Genomic DNA, 21,561 nt, shown 5'->3' on the forward strand with positions numbered 1-21,561 from the left:
GAATCAAATTATTAAAACATTGTTTTTTAATAGTTGTACTTAAAAAAAATAAGATTTTGAAAGCCATAAAAGCAATTAATCCTCTCCTTGTTGTCTCAGTCTGTGGCCATTGTAGGCAAGCACAAAAGCCTTCGGGGCTGAGATGACGTTTGCACTAAAAGCTACTTATTGTCGAAACTAGGTCGAACAACGCGATAAAACTTGCACGTTTCTTGGCTTTTCTTACAAGTTTCGACATTTAGTTTGATTAATTAATAAAGACGTGATTTTTATAAGTAACTTTCATCTTAGATTACATTTGCAGTGCGCCTTTAAGATTATCCTAACTAGAATAATTCTATAGACTATTATGACAACTTCTTTCTTTTGGCGCTAAAGCTGTCAAAATGTTTTTAAAGGGTTTATTTTAAACATAGCAAAAACTTTTGACTAAACAACGTGTTTTTTATCCTTTTAACATGCAAAATTGCGGCTTAGTACTTTCACAAGAATACAAACGTAGAGCAATATTGCTATTTTCTGCGACAAGGATACCTAAAACGCATTTATTCGCTTGGCGCCTGAGCGGCGTCTGATCGCCCTTGAGAATCCCCCACCCTATAAAGCCTTGACATTAATGTTAGGAATATTGAAGGACACACGCAATTACGCATCACAAGAAACTATTATTTATTTTATATTCGAAGAAGTAATCTCAAAAAATTAGAAGATTTAGTGTGAAAAAACTTAATTTATTTCTTAATTCTAATGTCAAATCCATTAGTAATTAATTACAACATTAAGATAAGTGTGAGGGGTTTTTTTTATGTAATAGCAAGCAAACAGGCTGGAGGCTCATCTGATGTTAACTGATTCTGCCACTCACATTGCCAGCAAGTGCGTTGGCGGTATTTTAAGAATTGGTACTCTCTTGGCTGGTGATAATCACCAGGGCCAATGTGACACACAAACAAAAGTTGAATAAAACTGCGAGGCGCACTCTTCCTTAAGATTGAATAAATAAGACTCTAAGGACGAGATTCTCAGAGTACAGTATGCCAAAATTCATGTTTCTTGATGTTTCAGGTGATATTAATATGTTTAAAAATGTTCTAGTTAAAAAGTTTCCTATACCAAAAATAATATAAAAGTCTGGCCAAACCAATCGTGTTCCTAAATCGTTTCTAAATCACTTGAACACTGTTTTTTTACTTTTATTATAAATAGGCTTGACATTGATTCGAAGATCATTAATTTATACTAAAAAATGAAAAACTATTCCGTTTCAAACTGAATAATAAATGATGGTGTTACTATATAATATACAATATAAATTACCGAATTATCAATCAATACATTAAATAAATTATGCACTTGTAAATGTTGATCGATATTTTACAGACGTAAGCAGTTTTAGTGGTTTTCGTGGTACATATTATATGTTATACTTTAATAAGTCATATATAATATTTATATAATAGACATTTTCATACTCTAGCAGCGATATGGCCTGAGAAATATATATTTTTTCATATAATTCAATTAATGTAATAAATAATATGAATACTTTAGTCGGTGTTTAATTTCTAGAGTAAGCGTGTGGATTTAATTAATAATTTATCTATTGTAATATTGAATTCAATATGTTTATTTTGGCCATACTATCGACTTGTTGGCTAGAATTCAATGACGTGCGTGTCCAATCATTGTGACCTCTCGATCTTCATAAATGTTATAGATTGTGAGTCGATCTTAGCTGAACTGGTCAAGAATTACTTCCTCAAGCGTGAATGGTTGTGGTGGACTACGTTAATTTGGATTATATTATTGTTATTATATACGTCCAAACATACATTTTATTACGTTTATATTACTATATATTTGAAGATTTTGTATTTTTTCTGTCCGCTTCCGCATTTTATTTAGGTAAAGGTAGGAGGTAAACTTAGGAATCGACTCCATAAGACTCCAAGCTTTCTCATTTGAAAGAACAAATTATCTATATATATTCAAACCGAATCAAAATGAAATGAACATTCTTCTATGAAAAGGTGATTTCACTGAATAACAAAATAACCGTCTTGAAGGTCGGTGAAGACGACGAATAGTGACGAATACGCCCGATGATTTTTTTTTAATGTAATAGCAGGCAAACGGGCAGGAGGCTCACCTGATGTGAAGCGATACCGCCGCCCATGGACACCCACATTGCCAGAAGGCTCGCAAGTGCGTTGCCGGCCTTTCAAGAATTGGTATGCTCTTTTCTTGAAGGACCCTAAGTCGAATTGGTTCGGAAATACTTCAGTGGGCAGCTGGTTCCACATAGTGGTGGTGCGCGGCAAAAACTGCCTTAGAAAACGCTCAGTTGTGGAATGACGGACGTCGAGGTGATACGGGTGGTATTTTGAATTTTGCCTTGACGTCCGATAATGAAACTCAGCTGCGGGTATTAGACCGAACAACTCTTCTGAACACTCCCCATGGTAAATGCGTTAGAAGATGCAGAGAGACCCAACATCTCTACGCAACGCCAAGGGATCAAGCCGCACGGAAAGTGATTGGTCGTCGACGATTCGAACCGCTCTTCGTTGAATACGGTCAAGTGGAAGGAGCTGGTACTGGGGAGCTCCCGCCCAGAGGTGAGAACAGTATTCCATGTGGGGCCGAATTAACGTTAACCTGTGATTTTACTCTGGATTTCTGTTTATAGACGAGTTCTCTTGTCTTGCACAGTACGGGGGATTGATGGATGGATTTAGTATCTACTTTTCGCGTCAGTTTCTACTGTGCTATCTTGTAGTCAAAATTGCGGTCTATTTTTAAATACCGCATTACACGGACATATTTGGAAGGCTTGACATGTCGACCGCCCACAGTACGCGGGGTTGACCGAGTTCTGTAGGGCTTCGTTAAACCGCTCGGAAGGTGACGGACCATTACCATACAAATTAGTTTTGCCAATGACATGCAGATTTTTCTTTTCAGGAAGGACGTGTTGATCTCTAATATTACTCCATTTTTATCAGTAAAAGAATTATTTTGAGGTCAATCTAAAATACATTTGAATATTTTCATTTCATTTGAATAAAAAGCAATAAAAGCGTTATATGCGGTGGCCCTAAAACATTAATGCGGCAGGAAGTGGCACGCGCTAACCCGCAATTGCCCGTTTCCTGAACGACACATGCTGGCTTTGGTTCCTTTGTTACTAACGTCACGATTTGCTAAAAGAATTTTTATTAAAACTCAATAAAACAGTAAATTAATAACATTTTGAGACATAAAATTCGAATATTTTATATGATTTTTCATATATTGGTATTATTTATTTTCAGCGCGTAAAATATCGTACGTAGGAAATACTATTTTTAATTTTATACTTATTTGCTATCGTATAATGGAAACGCTCTATAGCCATTTAAACAGTTTGCGTGTTTCGAATAGTACTGCGACAGAGTTACGACTCTTTATTGCTTGCGATTTGCGTCCGCGACTGCACAATTCTCTCACGACCAGTCGCAGCGAATTCAAAACTTTTATAATATAATATACGTAATCAATAGGAAAATACTAAACGGGTCGAATATAAGAGTCTTTCTACCAACTTAGATTTAGTTCCCTTTGGACGATCAGGGGTTAATCAAAAATTTTATTTGGCGCGTGGTAGATAGTACCGGTGACCTTTATATTCAGCAGCAGCTTCGTTCAACGAATCTGTATGGCAACAGCATATTACGAGGAAATGATGCCAGCGTTAAAGGTACACTGCCACAGGGACCAAACTTATTAAATTTGTTTCAATTTTCTACTTTTCAATTATCATTCTTTTACTATATAGATTAAGAATAAATGCTGTATAATGTATGATGGAAATAAATATACCTAATGAGTTCTTACAATTATATATCTATATCTACATTAATATTATAAGTTTGTTTTATTCAAAAGTAGAAGCAACTACTTGCGTGCCTAAATAAATTCATCATATACATAAATTATCAATTATTTACTTATTCCAAAAAACAGGCACATATTTGAGTCTATACATAATACAGGAGCATGTTTTGAACTAATCCCGGTCTATGTTAAATGATTTGGGATTTTAACAAACATTTTCAATCGGAAAACAAAACGAACTTTTAGATATTTAATGATATATATTTAATTGATCATGAACACAGTCCGTTATAGAAGACGCTTGTACTAAGGACGTATCTAACGTAAGTCAAATCGTTTAGCGTCGAGCCGTTCTGGCGTCACGCCAACCAGACGCAAATAGGCACACGGACACAACTTTTTAATTGACTTCACGTTATATTGTATCGTTTATTGATTTTACTAGTTTACACATACCGTCTCCTGTACAATAGTTTTGTCAGGTTTAGAGAAAGCAAACATGAAAAATTCAATAATTTAAGATTGCCTTCAAACACATCAACTAATCATTGAGACTTAACTCAATAAATTTACGTCTTTTGAAGCCTTATATAACTAGTACTTATTCAAAAGTTGGTTATAGAGGATGATTTGTACAATCAGTCCGTGCATAATATGGAGGGTCGTTTGGCCAGAGAGCCCCGCGGGAAAAATCTATTAGATTGCATGACCTACACGAATGTATTATTTATGACTACATTTCGTTGGATGTTTTATTTAAGTGTGAAATTATCCTGTCAATTCCCCACACTCACATTTGTGTTATTCCCGATTCTGTTTCATAGTAAAAGTTAATCATTTATTTAAATTACATTTTGTGGATGGAAAAGAATTATCCGTATCTCTTTCCAAATCTATGTGATGCACAGCTTTCATTTAAATATTTACGAACCAACTGGAAATTATTCTAGAAACAAAAAGAAATAAAGGAACATTTACTAATACGCACACATATAACAGAGATAAGATAGGCTCACTGTGGACGGTTGGACAAGCCCCAAACCGCTGATTTTCAGTAACCATTACTGTGCAACAAAACGTGTTCCGTCCCTTCTACCTGCAGCCGATATAAATATTCGTTTTACTTAACTTTAAAGCGCAAATTAAATATTCCGTTTCAACATTTTGTTGCATAATACCTAAAACTTCCTCCGTCATATAAGGAATTGGAATCGTCATCATATGTTGCTAGGTAGACCTAATCTTATCAGTGATGAAACGAGGCTTACTTGTTCTAACAATCCCTAAAGCCCAGCTGTAAACGCTTTTGGCCAGGTTGATAACTGGAGTCACATGTGCTCTTCGTGGTAATTGCCCAAGTAGGCACTTACATGCAGTCTATGGCCAGTGTTCCTGGCCTTCTTCAAGTCTTCAAATTGTATGTATCAGATAGATGATGCTCTAGTTCGAAAGAAATATGGTGATGTATTTGATATAAAAGTTTTAACCTATAATAGCAGTAACTAATACATTTATGCGGGGCTCAAACCTCAGACCTTTGTCGATAACTTCTAGGACACACTCACACTCAACACACTCGTAGTGTGTGTCACATGTGCTACAGACAAGAGAAACAGGCTCGTGTCACCTATACTAACCATTGAGATAACTTTCTATGGGTCACAACTGACAGGGTGATCCCAGAATTATACATTTCGTTTTTAGTGACCTTTTTGATATGCGGCTTAAATCGTTAATCGGTTTCCTTTGGATTCAATTGATACATAAAATTGTACGAATTCAGGAAAGAAGCCTTCAACTTCTTCTTCTGAATAGTACTATCAATACTATTGGCTATAGATTTGTAGATTTTATAGACCATGTCATTCAAAAGACCGACCAAGCTTTTTCAACACGCTCAGTTCCTATTAGACAAAGACGTGTCTAAAACTAAAGTTTCTAAGTCGGTTACGTATTTAGTAACTTTTAATAATAACTCGTAAGCTTAGGTTCAAGAAATCCGTTTTTGAGTTAATTATATTTATACTTTCATATTCTTTAGTGGTAATCAAAACTAATATAACACTTGTGTTATATATATATTTAAGTTAATAATCTAATTAATGACCTCCGACCTACATCGAAGCCTAGAAATCTAGACTAGATACAGTACAGGCCCGTATTGTTCGAATACCATTATAACAAGAGCCCCACCCAGTTAACGATTGATCAACATTTTCTACTGTACTATGATAAGGCCTACACTGATCGGGATCTATGTAAAATGGTCGATTCTATATTTCTATGGTAGAAGCGCTGCTGGCAATACTGAGAATAAAATAGATTAATAAACTGTAAAATACCTGTAGGCCCTTAATAGAATAGGTTGTAATCGAATTGTTTAATTTGTTTAAAAATCTAGTTTACTGCAGACTGAGTTGAATATATTTTTTATTACACATTGCTCACAAAGGCGCCGTTATCCGTCTTGAAAAAATAAATAGTAACAATATCTGTTTATGCAAAAGATTTTATTTATTTATAGGAAATGTATTATTTCTTTTCACATGTTGTAACATACTTAAATAATCACTGAATTGGTAGTTTGTTTTGTGAACATTCTGATTATAAGATGGCTGAATATGCCACCTAAAAAACAATATATTTTAATTGTAATCTTGGTAGATTTTGATGGTGTATGATCTTTAATATATACATAACAAATAACAGTTCTCTTGCAATGTTTGTTCTGCAGCAGTATTTTATGTATTCACTAAACTAATTACTTATTGTGAAAAAAACCTATAAAAATCATTTACTAAAAAATTTACAGTTTGCGTCGGTCGTGAATTCTTCAATATGAATGTAATCCTAATATTAATATTTGTTGCAGTTGACCTCTGACATTTGGCGAGTGGTGGGTCAGCAGGGCACTGAACCAACGACCCCAGCCTCTTGCCAGATCCCGCGATCAGCATGTTACGTAAATCGATTATTTTATCTGAACTGCGGATAAATATCTTGTAGAATGCAGATTTATGAAGATAGATTTACGAGAGTATTGTTAAATATAGTAATTAAAACTGAATGAGTTTATACTTTTTAGACCGTAAATGTTTGTACAACCGATGAAAAATATTTTTCCCGCACTGATTACTGAAACATTAAACTGACAGCCTAATCATTTATCATATACATATTTTGCAATACTCCAGTAGGCATCGTAGCTTACTTCTTTATAGGGTTTATTTTGCTCGCCTGAGTTTAGGAACGGTTAGGATTGACATAAAAGTTTATTGTATTTACATATTTAAATTGTAACGAACGGATTCTACATATTTAAAAAAAATATGAGCTGAGATTAATACAATATTACGATTTTTGAGAAAAAGGTAATGTGGAATATTCGTAAATACATTTATGTATTTAATATATATATTATTTTTCATATATTTGTACACTACTAATAATTATTTTTGTAAGTAATTTATGTTATTATTTATATTTATTATATATCATCATTCAAACTATATAAATTAAAAAAAACTGATCAATTGATTGAAAAACTGATTTCTGTTGGTAATTTTACTAATAATGATTATATTATCTAATAAAAAACTGTAAATTAGTTGTTAAAAATAGTTCTGTGACGAAGATCTTTATGTTTCCAGATTTTAATATATAAATGTAATATTAAATACTTGTTTGTATAAAATTCACTTTCAGTTACAGGCACGCCCATTGAAAAAATAAGCTTAATTGGTACACTCGTCCGCCAACTATTTATGATGATAATTAAACTGATAATTCAGCCAAACAGGAAGGCTAGAATGATATGTCAAAATCAAGGATACTACAAAAATAAATACATCAGAATTTAATTCATTGTACGCAGTCAATATGCTAGCAGCTAGCGACATCTATCAGAGTTGTTCTGTAACTTGTTGAACTAATTTTACACCTAGCTTACGAATCTTATAAATTAGCTAGGTTTTCTATAATAATATTTGTTACTGTAATATTTCTTTATGGATGAGGTTGTAAGTTTTCAGTGATGAAATAGGTTATGAAGCGTTCAATAAAATTAGTGCAATGAAACTTCATGAAAGCTGAAAAAGCGTAAGCATAATCTTACGTTATAGGCACAGGCACTCCCAATCACACACTATCGATCTGAAAAGGACCCCAAACCGGTACAACAATTACATAATTGCTGGCGACACGCGAAAAACGCCCGTAAAACTTGCTCTGAGATGGAAAGAATTCCCATGCACAATGGCTATTTCGGCGCTGCGCCGGCGGCGCTTGCAACCTTGAATTGGGAACGCACCTTTAATTTTAGCCGGATAACCTAGATACGGGAACCATTTCGAGTGCGATCGATATTCGCCGGCGCACTTCGAGCGCGATACGGGCGTGAGGAGCGGCGGACCGCGACCGACTGGGACTCTCACTCGCCCTAAACTCTTCAACTGCTAAATCGCTGCTATCTTGCTGCTAGGATTTCACCAGGAATATTTTTCACTGTGATTTACTCATTCGCTATTATATATCGGCTTGGATGTACCGAAGACCAATACCAATATGATATTGTTTAAGGATCTACTGATTTTTTTACGCGTAGCTCATTACCCGTAGCTTGTACAGCTCGCGCGTAGTATTTGTGCGTAGCAGACCCGTAGCTATCGGTAGACTATAATTTATTTAAATAATTAAACATGTTTGTTTGTAACAGATACATATATCTAAAAATAACTAATAGATAATAAATATCGATCGTTAATAATTGTCGGATTTCCACAGTATAATTGTCTTAGACTATCGATATTTTTCTAGGAAAACCGTCTTGAAAAATCACAGTGAATTATAATATGCGTTATTTTCAGGGAGATCGAGAACGAACCGCGCATGCGCGTTGTCGTAACGATCCACGCTGATCTTGTAAGAACAGGTGTTAGCGTATAACTAACCAACTTTTCTGATGATGACCTTTTTATATGGCATCGTTGAGTACATTCGTCAATAGATATTTATCATTGAAAAGCGTACTGTAGATTTGAACTTTCCTAGACTATGATAATTGAAAGTTATTAAACGTGTTATAATAAATTAGGTTAAGAAAGGTTCACAAAACTCCTTGATAATATGACAGCCGAAATCGCAAATCAACTCTTGGATCAAAAACTAGGAATGGTTTTTCTGTTAAAAATTAATGTTCAATCATGAGCTCTCTACAAATTTTCATATTTTGGTTGTCGTATTGGCGCCAAAACCTGAATTAAAATAAAATCATAGATAATATAATATAGTTAAAGTATCATTTTAAAAGTAGAAATATCAATAGCAATCAAATTATTTATCTTAATTTAGATGTATTTTTATTGTTTTATTCACTAATCTTTTAGTATATAATATGAATAAGATCTTGAATAGGAAGTGGTATTTTCATTCAAAATTCATACAATCATATATGTACATACTTAAGAACATCAATATAATTATTTAAAGGTTTATCATCCATCCTAATAGCTTAATTACATAAGTCCTTGAATATTCACAAGCAACGACCAGTTATTAATACGTATACCTATTTATAATTACGTTAATTTTTTTACATGTCATTCAGTAATCATAAATTATGTTAAATTGAAGCTGCCATTTCAATTCAATAGAGTGATTAATGTTTTCATAATCGATGTTATTACTTCCCGCACGCAAAGTTATTTCAAATTTACTCCGGTACAAGAGAGATATTTTGGGTTAAAAGATCTTTCTGTCATAGAGTATGACATTATGTTTTTATATATTTTGAACTATGTTGAAGTTGGAGGTAATAATAGTAATCTGCAAAGTATCTGAAGGGTTGGTTGTTGTATAAAAAAACAAGATAATTGGACATATTTATTTTAAAACAAATTTGTACACAAAACAATATCTTTTACTGATGTCTTAAATTTTCAGAATTCGACGTTTTTCTATTTCATAATTGATGTGCTAGCGACATTTTCCTACAAACTATATAACAATTATAACTATATACATGTTAAAATCTCGTATATCACATCATTCATTCAAAAATATAGCTTAACATTATATCCCCGTCACGTTTGTGACTTTATTGTTGACAGAACAGCTGTTTGACAAAATTTCTAATCTACCTGCATACTCAGATATTCTTGAAATCTTAAATCTATTTTTCAAACAAATTTTGTTTTATAGTAACTATTTAGAGGTAGCTCGAAACAAACGGGTTATAATAATGTTGAATTTATAGATACGACAATATTGACGTTATTAATGATGAGAATAAAAAATCGTAGATATGCACATTATGTAAGAATGCTTAAAATCAAAAGAATGACATTTAAAACTCATTATATTTTAATCTAATTAATGACACAAGCTTATCTGATAGTGCTGCATTTTTAGTTGATATAAGAATCTGTATTAAAAATCTTTATTCACTGGATCAGATACGTCATGGTGTCGAGACAGTTTTATTTAAAATTGTAAAACCCACTATAAGTACAATATATTGAAACGTCACACTATAAGCAAGTCAGGCCTAAGATAACAAAATATGACATCTACAATTTTTACTCACAATCATGGTTCACACATTCGCACTCTACAGTATGGCTACTCGAATACGATTTATTGACGGCATTATCTTAAATTTCTTAATACTATCAATTGCTTTATTGTACTGATTCGTCTAAACTAAAACTAACTCGAACTACTAACGCTGGAAACAGAGTTAACGATGGAGAGGAATTCTAAGATATGGAAGTATTTTAGTCACAAAAACGGATTACAAGTAGCTATATCAATTTATGGTTAGTTGCAACGCATATAAGAACAACGCACGAAGGCATAATGGAATGTTAATAATACATGGAAGATGTCCAGTGATATTTCTATCCGTTCACTCCAGAAGACATTTTCTTTTCTGGGAATCAATCGTGTAATAAAGAGATAAGGAGGCGAACACATAAAAGAGAGACAGTAAAATTCGTTAAATTTATTAAAATCCATTTCGTCCCACTGAACCGGCCCAGAACAAAGTCAGCGAAGCTAAAATTTGTTTTACTTACGATCACATATTTGGAACTTATCACAGTTATCACTAAAACGTTCCAAACACACATATTTGTGTGAAATAGTTGTTACATTTACTAAAACCACAATTAATTGGCACTACAATTGTAATAAATATTAATACTGTGATGTTATGTAATTGATTTTGTATAAAAATAAAAAACAATCTATAGCAGCTTAAATTACACAAATCTAAGTCTAATCCGTTAAAACTCTTCGTTATAACCTTTGGCATAACAATTCTAGTCTTCTAAAAAGGCATTCGCTGATCATAGATTAATTTACAGATCAAAATGTAAAATACTTTCTAAAATGACAGCTAAATTGCGAAGCATTAAGAAGCCTGATAGCCCATGGTCTTTCATGATCAGCGTAAAAAGTATTATTCACTTGTTCTTCGCTTGTGATTAGGTACCTGAACCCGGAACATTGTTACCATATTGCAAGCCAAATATAGAGAGGATGACGAATGCTAAACCTAAGAAAACAGAGCCTAAAAGATCTCCAAGGGCAGTAAGATATGGAATAGCTGCGTTGTCAGGGTCTTTCTTCTTCTGCCACATGAAGTGAACGAGAATGTATGCTAGGTATAGCAACACCATGACCTGAAAAAAAAACGAACAATAAAATAACTACGGTATTAGTTCTTACGGCACTCCAGAGAGATTGTATACGGCAGATTGTAACTATTGTAGACTAATAGCAATCTTTTGGATTTAGCAAGGCGCTTTTAAATTCATACAAAATCACGAATGGTTCTATGCATTGAAAATTCTATTGTAGTTACGACATGCCTCTCGGATACATATTTTTTAAAAATATTTTACCTGTACTACACTGCACATAACATAAGTGACGCCAAAGAACACTTGAATGGTAACGAATCCCTGGTAGACGAAGTCAGCTACGATCATAAAAACGATCTGGCCACAAACAGCAAGGACCAGCAACATTCGAGCGACTTTAGCGGCGGGTGCTGCAAAGTAAAAATATGAAATATGTTTATTATCGAATGTAACATACAGGTATTACTTATTCTACGTCATTTAATTTGTATCGGTAGACATCCCTACGCATCGGCAAAGAAGAAAGAGGGTGTAAGCCGAGAGAAAAAGCCGGTGTTAAAAAACTCTCGGCACTCCTTTAAAATATCAAATAATCATACAAAATGACTATGGCAAACATAAATAGAAGAAACTAGAAAGAAGACTAGTAGTTTATAGATTGATTAGTACTGGTTAGTCAAAAAATTGCATAAATCAATAGCGATATAACCTTTTTAGGTATGGGCCTCAGACTTTGGATCTGTTTCATGATTATTGGCCAATGTAAAAGAGACAAGAGAAAGAGAAGTAGGTGAACAGCCTCCTGTGAGTGCCGTCTACTTTTTGGATCTAAGGCAAGCCGGTTTCCTCACGATGTTTACTTCACCGTTCGAGCGAATGTTAAATGCGCACATAGAAAGAAAGTCCATTGGTGCACAGTCAGGTTCGAACCTGACTGTGCACAATGGACTTGGAACCAGGGATGAGAGTCGCACGCTAAAGCTACTAGGCCACCGCTCTTGCTAACTAGAACTAAGTTAGTCATAACGAAACCTTAAAATATTTTTTATATAAAGAAATAATCTAGAATTTGGATAGCTCAAGTTGAGTGACAAACGTGTTCTATAGGTTACGGGATATCACATTTTCACACATGTATATATCGTATTATATGTGGTAATTAACTTACTTCCAAAGAACAATGTCTTCCAGGGCCACTCGATAATCCTCGTGTTCTCTGGAAGTACTCCTGGTATTGCTGTCTGGTGTAGATGTGTTGCCAGACGTGAGGATTGCACACATACCAAGTTACCACCGATGCCATTGACGATTGGTTGGAATACCTCATACGCTGGGTACCTGTCTACTGCCTGGTCCAGAACAATGCCTCCGATACTGTGGAAATAATAAATATTCTTATGTATACTGAACATTATTCATATATCTAATACAGAATATGCCTAGTCATACTTTACACTATAGGTATAACCTTTATTACATTTTGTTTATTAATAATTATAAGTATTTAAATAACAAACAATAAAACTATACAGATAAAAAGACAAAGGGTGTGAATGTGTGGTCTGCTTTAACCTGTACGTATAAGCCGATTCTTCCAGACAACACAGAAGTTAAACATGATATACTTTTGATCAATGTCATTTGAACACGATTCTACCAACATGGAAACTAACCCGCTAATAAAGAGAGCAGATATAACTGGAGTCCACCCGGTGGTGAGAACTTTCTTGGTATATTTGTTACGCCAAACAATCAACACCCACACCGGAAGAAGGCAGTAGTACACGCACAGCAACGTTATTGGCTGCCACAAAGACTTTTCTGAAAAAAGCATTCGAAAATTTAAGAATATATTTGGGTGTGTCCGGATAAATGAAACTTAAAGAATTACTATTAATTGCCTTAACATATAGTTTTTCAAAACAACTATTGAGTAGTTAGTAACGGACTTCGGTTTAATAAATATTAACTAGGTGTGAAATCTCAGCATACTCACTTATTTGTTCAAACATATACTGCGCTGTGACAGCTAGCACTGAGTTGCTGACGATGTCTCCGATAGAAGCCGCTAACGGTGTAGCCACGTTGTCTGGGTTAACTTTGAACTTTTGTGACCCAAAGATGACCATCACCATGACGAAGTCTAAAAATAAACATTTAGGTAGCTGATTAGTTTGTTTAGAAGTATTGCTTTAGTATGCTCATTTATTATATAATGAGTCAGAATATATAATAGAAATTCCAATTTAATAATCGACCTAATAACAATGATTTAAAAACTAATGCGATTACTCACCTAACACAAAGCATGTGGTAGTTGCAGTGAAGATAGCTGAAGAAATGATGAGAAGAACATAGTTTCCGTTCAGTTCCCGATCGGTGATTGTGTTGACAACAATCGCGAACAGTGAGACCACTGTCGCTGCTACTATTGCTTGAACCTGCAAAAATATTGTATATAAAAGTTATAACATTCTAAAACCAGATAGAATACCTATTAACGTAATCTATTTTTATGGTTGATATATTCTTAATTTCTAAAAGTACATTTCAAGGTTTCATTAAGGTGGTGTTTTGTATGTTTTATAAGACAGCGAACTTCACTTAATGTTAAGATAGTAATAATGGAGTCTCATATCCACTATAACCAAATATTTCTGAAATATATAAGAAATAGCCTCCTTTAGAATCTGAACTGGCTTTTTAATATAGACTTAGGGGTAACAACAAGATCTTAAAGATGACTAAGGATTACACTTGGAATAAGTAAATTATGGAGTCATGGTCTACCAACCTGTACAAGTGATATGTTCCCAACGACCATAGAGATAACCTCCCTCGGAGAATCCATGTTTCCCAAGTTAGCCTGTGTCGACAGGCGAGACGCCAGGCACATGTCCAGATTACCTGTTATATAAAAAAGTAAATAAACATGAAACATTTTCACTAATCCCGTAATTGCCGGACGGCAAGTTTCTTTACAACATTTTTTCAGATCCAAACTGCGCTATAGTTGAAAATAATAAATACATTATATTTCAACACGTTTTTTATAGTTGAGTATTTTTCTCACGTGGCAAATCTATTTATTTATTTCGTAATCCTACAGCTAACAAAATTATATATGTCTAACAAATAATTACACTGAAAATATAGCCAGAGATGGAAAACTTAAACTTCAAAAATTTACAAAAGGAAACAAACAATAAAAATTATACAATACATTTAACTAAATGATACCTAATTTGGCTGTGTTATGTGATGGTGTAAATGTGAGGGTAAGTACGTGAATGTGTCTATGTGGGGTGTGCTCATCATGCATTAATCAAATTCCACGATAGCTTAAACAAGCCAAGGCCGTTGTCGTTATTTGTACGGACCGCGCGATACAAAACTAAGTTTTTTATATATCTATCATAATACACCACTATCATATTCGGAAATTAATCTTTGATACAAATATATTGTAACTTATACATTCATAATATTCACCCGCAAAGAGCATTTACGTTATATTTGGCTATACCTGTCGGTATATATTTATGATATGAACTAGAATATGTGATGCGAATTGTATTTAACAAATTGGTTGAAAGTTGAAACAAAACAATGTTTACACAACGCTCGTTTCGAACATGGTGTGTTTATATCGGCATACAGACAAAAGGCGTCAAATTAATTAAACATACATATGTATACGCTTTCAAAACAATATCTTGATCACAATAAGTAGGTATATTAATTCCACGACTTTGCATTTTATGTTACTCTTCTAAGGTATTATTATGTAAATTGAGAAATTAACTTGATTAATAAACAAAATTAAATTGTAACTGCAAAGCATATTATAAACATTTTTATTCTGCATATTAGAAATGTAGTTGAATGTATGATACAAAATTTGCACTCGTCAATAGTCACCAAAACGATTAACACTACAGTAATTAACTCCAGGCAGAAATATTATTGCCTGGAGTTAATGTCGGTGGCGGTTGGAGATTCAAATATATGTTAAAATAAAACACTATGTTTGAAGCCGGGTGTAGTCTAGCTGTAATCGTTTAAAATATGAGCTTATAACTCACATATAATGCGGGGTAGTGGGTTGCGACGCTAACAAAAAAGCTTAACTTAACTCGGCTTATTTAAGTGAAAATTATGTTACAAATTATAGGGCTCATTTTGGCTTGAAGTGTGCGATGATTGCTATAAATATATATAAGGTTAGGTTAGGTTACATAACTCTAGGCTTACATTTTTTGTTTTCACAGTAATAATCGTATTGTTTTCTAAAAATTGGAGAAAAACGTGTGGCATCATTCATTGTTTAACGGCTAGTGTATGCTGCGTACACACAAACGAAAGAAATCTAATAAGAGCAACAACAGTTTTATTTTAATATTTTATAATAAATCCTAGAATAATTAACTGAGAATTGTAAAGCTATTGAAGATTATAAGGTGGACAGTTCTAAAGTGACGACAATTAGCCACTAAAGGATTAGGTTAGCCTTGATGTTACATTGCCATATGGAGGCATCAAAATCAAATCATAAATATAACAATGGATGACGTTTGATACAAGTGTGCTCTTAGTATAACCACAATTTGCTGGAAAATTACAAAGAAATAAAGGTATAGGACAGATTTTTATCGCGAACATAATTTTACAATCGCTCTAATGTATGATTGCTTTGATAACACTGTTTTTTACACTAGAATAACGTTTAAGTATTATTTAGAATATTGTTGTTAAAGGCCAAGGTCAGATTCATTATTTTTATACTTGGCAGAAGTATTCGGCTTTACAGAAATTTTCTTTTTAATAACGCAATAATATGTAATTAATACAATTTATATTTATTATTCTTTGTAATCGAGATCAAAGAGTTTAGATCACATTCTTGTTTCACTTGGAGATTAGTATGATATTTTTACTCACCCTTCAATCCCGATAGCGACGGTACTAAAACGAATATGGCTGACACTTCCACGAACACGTCCCAACCCTGAAAATGGTTATAACTATTAAAAACAAATAATATATCGTTTACTTGTAAAAAAATACATTTTACATTCAGATTGATAGTAATCTAGAAATTCCAGGAAGGCGATTTAATAGTTTGTTTGGGTAACCATTTTTACATACAACGTGGTGCAAAACGCATTCACCCACAGCCGTGTTGGACCTCTAGGTATCTAGAGGCTAGTTTCTTTTTACTGTTTTGAATAATTTTTGGATGCGTTTATAGTAATAACTATATATAAACTTGGTACTATGTTGTATCAAACGTTTTGTTACGGCATTAGGATTATCAAACAAAACAGACCAAAATATTTAATAAAAAAAACGTAGTGCTATGATAAATAATTATAAAATCAACTTTTTACAATTCAATATCGATCAAATTTGATGACGAATTAACTCGCGAATTTATTACATCTAGATAAATCTGTGTAAAAATAAGTGATAAAGTAAAACAACAATGCTATCAACCACAAGTTGTTAAACTGGGAAGCACCTGTGCATGCGGTTACAACGTACAAACGTTATCTTATAACGATTTCTAATACTTTACAATTACCACTCGAGCGTGGTAATGTATTGTTAATATTGTATGTATACCTATTATAGACCTTATGCTTTGTTTATAAAAACCCTTTATTTACATGTATTTTGGAAAAATAATTTTACAGCCTTAAGAGGCATATTTTCGCCTGTATACCATCTAATATATACTGGATTTATAATCTTTGAAAGTGATATTATACTAACTCTGACGCTGCCGAGAACCAACCCAGCTCCGATGGTGCCACATCCCGCTATGAAGAACGGCACGGCAACTTGCATCAACGTGTTCCACCATCTCTCCTCCTTTTTCTGTCAAAGAAAATAAAAAGGTGACCTTCTAGTATATGATAAATATAATTATTTAAAACCAAGCTATATATTGAAGGGCCTGAAAAGCGTGTTGGTTGTTTTAAAATACAGGGCAAAACGCATTACTGCAGTATTATATCATCGCTGTATGTTTGGTACGTTTAAGCTAATATATTATTGAGCAGCTCTTTTATATTTTATGACGACATTATTTCTATAAACATACTAAAACACATATCTTAAAATCTTAAAGTATATCACTGTTCATTCTTTGTAAATACTGTTACAATTGCTCTAACAACGAATTATATTTTACACGCGTATATTCTAATCAACAAGTTTATGTTCCGTCTTTTTCGATTAAAAGTTAATTACCTAACTACGACAGTACATGGAAATAGTGTGTAAAGTGACAAAAAATGATGGTAAAGTTATTTGCCTTTTTTTATTCTTGATTAGTTTGAAAGCGTCGGTTACCAAAAATTTATAAAACATAGTTCATGTTACAACAAAACCAAGTATTTAAGTTTGGCTACAACTTTTGGATTATACATCCTTAACATATATAGCCTAATTTCTCATAAATGTTAAGATTAAAACTTAAAATTACAGAATGCAATAGAACTAAAATCGCATTGCTAAAACAGAACATTGCCATGATCATTAAGAATTTTTAATTGTCATTTATAAATAATTGTACCTCGACTTTAATAACATTTCCGCTTGGAAAAATTTAAGTTTTCAATCAGAAAGACTAATGAGTTTTGTGCACGATTACAAACCAAAAACTACTTTTAACGATTTTTCGAAATCGGTTCGATTGGAAGGTGGATAAATAGAACACCGTAGTTATAAAGGATATCTTGAAACTCAGTAGCCAAAAGTACTAATTGTATAAAAACGTATTAATAATTCTTTTGTTACAGTCTTCAGTTACATATCCTATTGTTCGATACGAGCACTGTTATCGCTATGACAATCGATTTCTTCACTGATTGAGTCAAGTCCTTCACGTATATTTTCTATTTAAATGTAATCTTGATTGACTGAAAAATAATTATAAAAGATTTCCACAGTTCTGAAAATTGTATTAAAAATGAAAAGTAATGTTTGGTCGTTATTAAAAAATAAGTTTAAATTAAAGGAATTAAATAACATATGAAAAGCCCAGTTCCTTGGTATCCCTTGAGTTCATTAATAATTTCATTTAGATTTTAATTTCATGTATGTTATGTACATGTAGGGTTTTATCTTGAAAGGCATTTAAAAACCAATTTTCTCAAATTAAGATGACGCAGATGTTGTAATGACATTGACGTAATAATTTTTCTTTTGAGGTAAACTTATCCACAGTTTTCAATGTGGTATAAAATTGTTTTTAATCTACATAAATATGCTTAACCTTTTGAATATTATAATGAAAAGACTGTATCATCCAGAGTAAATGGGAGCATTATTAGGCTTTGATAGGAAAAGAGTCCTCACGAGAGGTACAATATCTGGGTGATTGCACTATATTTGGTCTATTGTAATAAAATGTTAGCTATCGGCCATTTCCGTTTGCTGACATCACAGCTCTTTGTGTATTGTAATTTAGTTTGAATTTATTGTGCTCATTATGTCAAAAACCTCTTTCCGTATTATTTAATACGCGATACTAATTTGATAGATATTTCGGCTGCAATTTAAGTATAGGGCGTGGTCCAAAATTTGAACTATGTGGAAAAGGCATCCAAAGCCTTAATATATTTTAATACTTTTTCCTTGCAATCATAATGCAGTCTTTTGCTTAAATGTATATATTTATATATAAAAAAGCGACTTAATTAAGAAATTAAATTATTATCATATCAAAATGAGGATCTATGACGAATATTTCAATCAGAATATTGTCTTACCCCGGATAAGGGCTGTTTCTCAGCATCTTCATCAGGTAACTTCTTGTCGGGCAGATCCACGGGGCTTTTAAGCTCCCCGTTCGTGTTTATGGACGCCATCGTGTATCCGCTGTCTGGACTGCCAATTTCATCTAAAACAATTCATAATTCAACAATTACAGCTAAGATTGCAAATAAACTGTCAGATACAGAAGACTGATCTTATAAAATGATCAAAAAAGCAGAAATGTGTCCCATAACGGGCTGATTCGAAATATGTAATAAAAGCCTCTTTTTATCTTGCGATTCAGCGAACAGTCAACTCAGGCTTTTAAATAATTTGTATGAAAGTCTTGCAGATGATTTAAACTACCATAGTAAACGTTTTGTTCCCCTTTAGTTGATATTTATCAAATTTGCTCGCATTGTTTTAAATCTTATCTTATCTTAATAATATCGACATTTTCACGCTTTTGTACTAACTGGGTATAATTTATCAACAAATGATAATTAACTAATTGGTATATTTACTCTCGACAGCTTACAGTTATAAAATAAAATTAAATCAATAAGTACTAGTAATTAGGTCATCGAAACTTTATGATTTAAGTAATTACTCTATCGGGTCACTAATATAAAATAATCCACACTCAAATACCTTTCTTATCTATATGTTCTGGTATTGATAGCGACCGCGAAAATACTTACAAGAATGTACACTTTTAAAAATATATTTATCAAACAAAGATTTAATAAAATTAATCGCAAATGAATTATAATATTTTTGACGTAAAGCTACCGTCTGTATTTTATCAAAATCCGAAAATATTATCTTTATAGTTATATAATCTTACACATTATATTTATAATGAATAAACACATTCGTATATTAACAGTATCATAAATATAAGAATGTGTTCTTGGTATGCATACATATTTGAACATTCAAAAAGAGTACAATTATTGTTTTTATTTCAGAAAAATATGTTCATACAAATGCACCAATACATTTAAAGCTAAATATATATAAATGCACAAACCAATTTGTACAATGTAACTCCTAATATTCATAAAACAATTCACTCACTATAGCATAGCTTTTTGTCTCAGAAATAGTGTAAAGTGTTGTTTATGAATAAATAATTACTATGAACATACCTAAAATGGTATAACCATTAAATTTCCTCCACATTTTATGTACAGCCATTTCTATATTAACACCCATTATCACTAAAAACTAATAAAACACTGCACTCAAGCGATAACAAAATAGCACTGTTTAGAAGCGGAAACACTAGTCACTATAAAAAAAAATCCTCGACAATGCCATTCGTTTTTGCACCACAGAGCTCTTTCTTTTATCATTTATCAGCATCTTCACACATTGAGAATGATAATTTTACTCGAATGACACAACGTTCAAAGGGGTCACAGTCAAATTACAACAGTTGTTCAGACCGCGTAAATATGTCGAAGAGACGATTGTAACTAACAATTTTATCAATGTTTTGTTTTGTGAATGTGTGCGGAAGTAATTAGTTGAGTCGGCTGTGATTTTATTACCGATAAAATGATAATGGGCAAGGGGAGTGTAGTGGGACGTATGGCATACTTATTAGTTTTAATTTCGCATCTTGGAAAAAAATTAACCGAGAAATATTTAAATTAGTCTCATGTGAAGGAGTAATAATATAAAGTACCTAAGTGCTTCAATTTTAACTTCAAATCAAACATAACTTCAATTTTCATTGGCATTAACAGATCAGTGAATACGAGGCCGCGATCGCGAATTGATTTCCGGGCGTTAATAGTCAGTCAAATAATTGGTAAACCATTCAAAATTAAGGCAATATAATATATATATATATATATATATATATATTACGTATTGCCAATAAGATAATCTCTGTTCACGTTTCTTTCATTTCCGGTTGTCTTATTAACTTTAATGTCATAATCGCTATGATTACTATATTACGAAGGAAGGAACGAAGGAAGGGATAATAAGCAGTTAGGTTAAACCAAAAAAAGTAAATAAACTTCGCAGTTTATAAAGGGATGCGGTAAAACCCATTGGTAAAAGTGATATGATTTGAATCACATTATACCAAGACGTTTGTTAATGATTCATGATTATTCAGCTGCAGGTTACTCATAAGTAATTCATGCTATGATATCGTTACATATAAGCCAAAATAAATTCAACATAATTAATTTAAAAAGAGTGTAAGTACAACATTAGACGAAGTATTTGAATTTTTTACTTAGCAATTTATATTATTGTT

General features: G+C 32.8%; 2 protein-coding genes across 6 annotated transcripts in view; both read right to left on the minus strand.

Annotated features, from left to right (window-relative positions):
- LOC123710707 (plasma membrane calcium-transporting ATPase 3) overlaps positions 1 to 8,291 on the minus strand; it is an 87,772-nt gene extending 79,481 nt beyond the window's left edge. Inside the window, exon 1 of one of the 2 annotated variants that reach the window (XM_045662810.1) lies at positions 8,186 to 8,291. The gene's annotated coding sequence lies outside the window, so the exon portion shown is untranslated. Of the gene's footprint in view, positions 1 to 7,990; positions 8,131 to 8,185 lie in introns of those variants that run through there. The other variant, XM_045662811.1, reaches the window with a different exon arrangement.
- A 1,452-nt stretch (positions 8,292 to 9,743) lies between these two features.
- LOC123710808 (solute carrier family 41 member 1-like) overlaps positions 9,744 to 21,561 on the minus strand; it is a 37,789-nt gene continuing 25,971 nt past the window's right edge. For 3 of the 4 annotated variants that reach the window (XM_045663028.1, XM_045663027.1, XM_045663026.1), the window contains 10 exons: positions 19,298 to 19,428; positions 17,295 to 17,399; positions 16,461 to 16,527; positions 14,314 to 14,426; positions 13,816 to 13,960; positions 13,516 to 13,662; positions 13,193 to 13,340; positions 12,688 to 12,893; positions 11,781 to 11,929; positions 9,744 to 11,558 (listed from right to left, as the gene is read on the minus strand). In XM_045663028.1, coding sequence (XP_045518984.1) covers positions 11,361 to 11,558; positions 11,781 to 11,929; positions 12,688 to 12,893; positions 13,193 to 13,340; positions 13,516 to 13,662; positions 13,816 to 13,960; positions 14,314 to 14,426; positions 16,461 to 16,527; positions 17,295 to 17,399; positions 19,298 to 19,428 — 1,409 coding nt within the window. In that variant the 3' untranslated portion in view covers positions 9,744 to 11,360. Of the gene's footprint in view, positions 11,559 to 11,780; positions 11,930 to 12,687; positions 12,894 to 13,192; positions 13,341 to 13,515; positions 13,663 to 13,815; positions 13,961 to 14,313; positions 14,427 to 16,460; positions 16,528 to 17,294; positions 17,400 to 19,297; positions 19,429 to 20,434; positions 20,737 to 21,561 lie in introns of those variants that run through there. The other variant, XM_045663029.1, reaches the window with a different exon arrangement.

Source organism: Pieris brassicae, chromosome 6, assembly GCF_905147105.1.
Source record: "Pieris brassicae chromosome 6, ilPieBrab1.1, whole genome shotgun sequence".
Taxonomy (NCBI): domain Eukaryota; kingdom Metazoa; phylum Arthropoda; class Insecta; order Lepidoptera; family Pieridae; genus Pieris; species Pieris brassicae.